General features: G+C 69.7%; 1 protein-coding gene across 1 annotated transcript; it reads right to left on the bottom strand.

Moving 5' to 3' along the window:
• Window positions 1-1,367: 1,367 nt before the first annotated feature.
• On the bottom strand, window positions 1,368-2,602 carry LOC112966960 (glycine N-acyltransferase-like protein 3; the record flags this gene model as incomplete). Its single annotated transcript, XM_026067601.1, has 4 exons — window positions 1,368-1,811; window positions 2,076-2,193; window positions 2,289-2,415; window positions 2,516-2,602. Coding segments are annotated over 4 exons (756 nt in total), but the record flags the coding sequence as incomplete, so codon positions are not given.
• Between the last annotated feature and the right edge of the window lies 1 nt (window position 2,603).

A 2,603-nucleotide genomic window follows, 5' to 3' on the forward strand; every position in this document is an offset into this window, starting at 1 on the left:
GTCACCACAGTGGGCCTTGAGGGATGGAGCTCCTGACCCTGATGTGCCACTACGGCCACCCCATGTCACCACAGTGGGCCTTGAGGGACGGTGCTCCTCATCCCCGTATGCCACAATGGCCAACCCACATCCTCTCTATCACCACGCTGTGCCTTGAGGGAAGGAGCTCCTCACCCCAATGTGCCACCACGGCCACCTTACACCCCCACTGTCACCACGCTGTGCCTTGAGGGGCAGGATGGCTGTCTCTGATGTGCCACCACGGCCGCCCCACATGCCCTCTCACCATGCTGGGCCTTGAGGCAAGGGGTGGTGAGGCCGTGGCAGCCACCACGCTGCGTCCACCCTGGCCCCTGCCCCCCCGCTGTGCCCCGTGCCTGCCCCATCAGGGTGCTCTGCACCCGGGGCGGCCCCCTCCCCCTGCCCCACGGTAGCAATAAGCCCTGCCCCATGGACCCCAGGGTGGGCTTAAGCCCTGCCCACCCCCAAAAGGACCAATCCTGCAGAGCGTGGGAATGAACCCTGCCCTGCCCGGCAGCAATAAGCCCCGCCCCCAAAGCGATAGGCTCCGCCTCTCCACTCCAGGTGGCAATAAGCCCCTCCCACGGCCCGTGTAGCAAGCCCCACCTCCTTTCCCAGCTCCGCCTCCGGGTGCCCCAGACCCCGTCTCTCAGCCCCACGGCTGCCTCCTGTCCCCTAAGGGCCTGCCCGCAGGCCTCGGTGGGTGGGGCCAGGCCTAAACGGGGCGGGGCCTGACACAGCCTCCAGGCAGAGGAGGCGGGGCCCCAGGCTGAAGTGGGAGGGGCTTGGGGCAGGGGGTGGGGCCTGGCTGGGGGCAGGGCCCAGGGCCCTCCCCACCCTGAAATGCCATTGCGGCCCCGCCCCAGCAAAATACCCGCCAGTCATGGTAGGGGGCGGGGCCAGGCAGGAGGAGGGGGGCGGGGTCCCCAGGGACCGCTGTTTTGGTGCGTCTAATAAGTGTTTATTTATTGGAGATGTTATTTATTAGGGTATTTATTGCAGAAGATCTATTCTTGTATTAACAAATAAAAGGCTTTCTCCAGCGCCTGCTGCCCATACCACAAGGTGCCCCCCCCCCCCCAAGCCCCCAGGCAGTGCCACTGGGGGTGGCTGCAGGGTGCCTGAGGAACTAGCAAGTGGGATCAGTAGGGGCCAGGGTGAACAGCTCTGCCACCGCCAGTCACACCCCCAGCTCCAGTCTCAGCATGGGGGGGGGGGGGGGGCTGGGTGCCCTCCTTGCCCTGGTGTCCCGTCCCCCCCAACCACCCCAGTGCGAGGGGACGGCAGGCTGGGGTGTTCGGAGCGGGAGCAGCCCACCCCACACCCCCTTGGCCCAGGCCCCCAGCTCCAAGGCCCCGAGCGGGGGCTACTGGCGCGGAGCAGGTGTGGTGCCAGGCGTGACGACCAGCATGTACAGGGTGCAGGGCTGGGGCAGGAAGCCCGCGGCACGGACGGCCCGCAGCGAGGGCGTGTTGTCGGGCAGCACCCCGCAGTAGATGGGGTAGCCGCGGGCGTGCAGCACCCGGCCCAGGGCACCCAGCGTCAGCCCGCTCAGCCCCTGCCCGCGCCACGCGGGCACCGTGTAGCCGTGGCTGACGCAGCCCAGGGGATCCACCAGGCTCCAGGACACGGGGCGCCCGCGGGGGTCCAGCAGGCAGGCGCTGGGGAAGTCCTGCACCAGGGACGCCAGGAACCGCCGGCTCAGGACGTTGCCCCCAAAGCCCCACGTGGCGTTGAGCAGCGGGACGTGGGCTGGGGACACGGGCGCCAGGCGCAGCCCCGGTGGCACCCTGCGACACAGGCAGCCCTGAGTGTCAGGCAGTGTTTGGGGGGATGGGGGGCAGCCACAGCTGCCCCAGGTGCAGCTTGGGTGCCACTCAAGGGATGTGAGAAAGGACCACGCAGGGATGTGCATAGGGGACCCCCCCCCCCCCAAAATGCCACCCGAGGATGTGCTCAGGGACCACACACACACACCCCCCCCCCAGTGCCACCAGGGGATGCCCCCCTGCATGCTCCCATCCCCTGTGCTCCTGGCCCCGGCGGTCACTCACGGCACCCGGGGCTGTGGTGGTCCGGGACTCAGCAGCGCCTGGTACGGGTAGGTCCGGAGCGGCAGCCCCTTGGCGGCAGCCGCCTCGCACAGGTCCGCGTGCACCCCATCCTGCATGGCTGCGGGGCAGTGGGGCGAGCTGGGCCGGGTGGGGGGGGGGCTGCGCCAGGCCCCAGGGGACAGCGGTGCCCGCTGCCCGGGCACCAGCCCTTACCCTGCAGCTGGAAAGCCCGGCTCCAGTCCAGGGCAGCGGTGCCCCCCAGCAGCGCCCGCCAGGCACCCACGTCCCGGTAATACACTGCCACCTGGTTGGCGTAGAAGTCCCCGGGGTCCGTGGGCTCCTGGGGAGGGGGGACATGGGGGGGGGGGGTCTGAGCGGCCCTGGCCACGTGAAGCCCCCCCACCCCACCCCACGGCTCGTGGGGAAGCCATGGGCAGCACCTGTGGGCGCCGGCGGGTCAACACAACGCCAAAGTGGGGCCACGAGTCCACCAGCACCTCATGGGCAGCGGGGTTGCCCCGGGCCACC

This window comes from Apteryx rowi, unplaced genomic scaffold, assembly GCF_003343035.1.
Source record: "Apteryx rowi isolate R43461 unplaced genomic scaffold, aptRow1 scaffold_1046, whole genome shotgun sequence".
Lineage (NCBI taxonomy): Eukaryota > Metazoa > Chordata > Aves > Apterygiformes > Apterygidae > Apteryx > Apteryx rowi.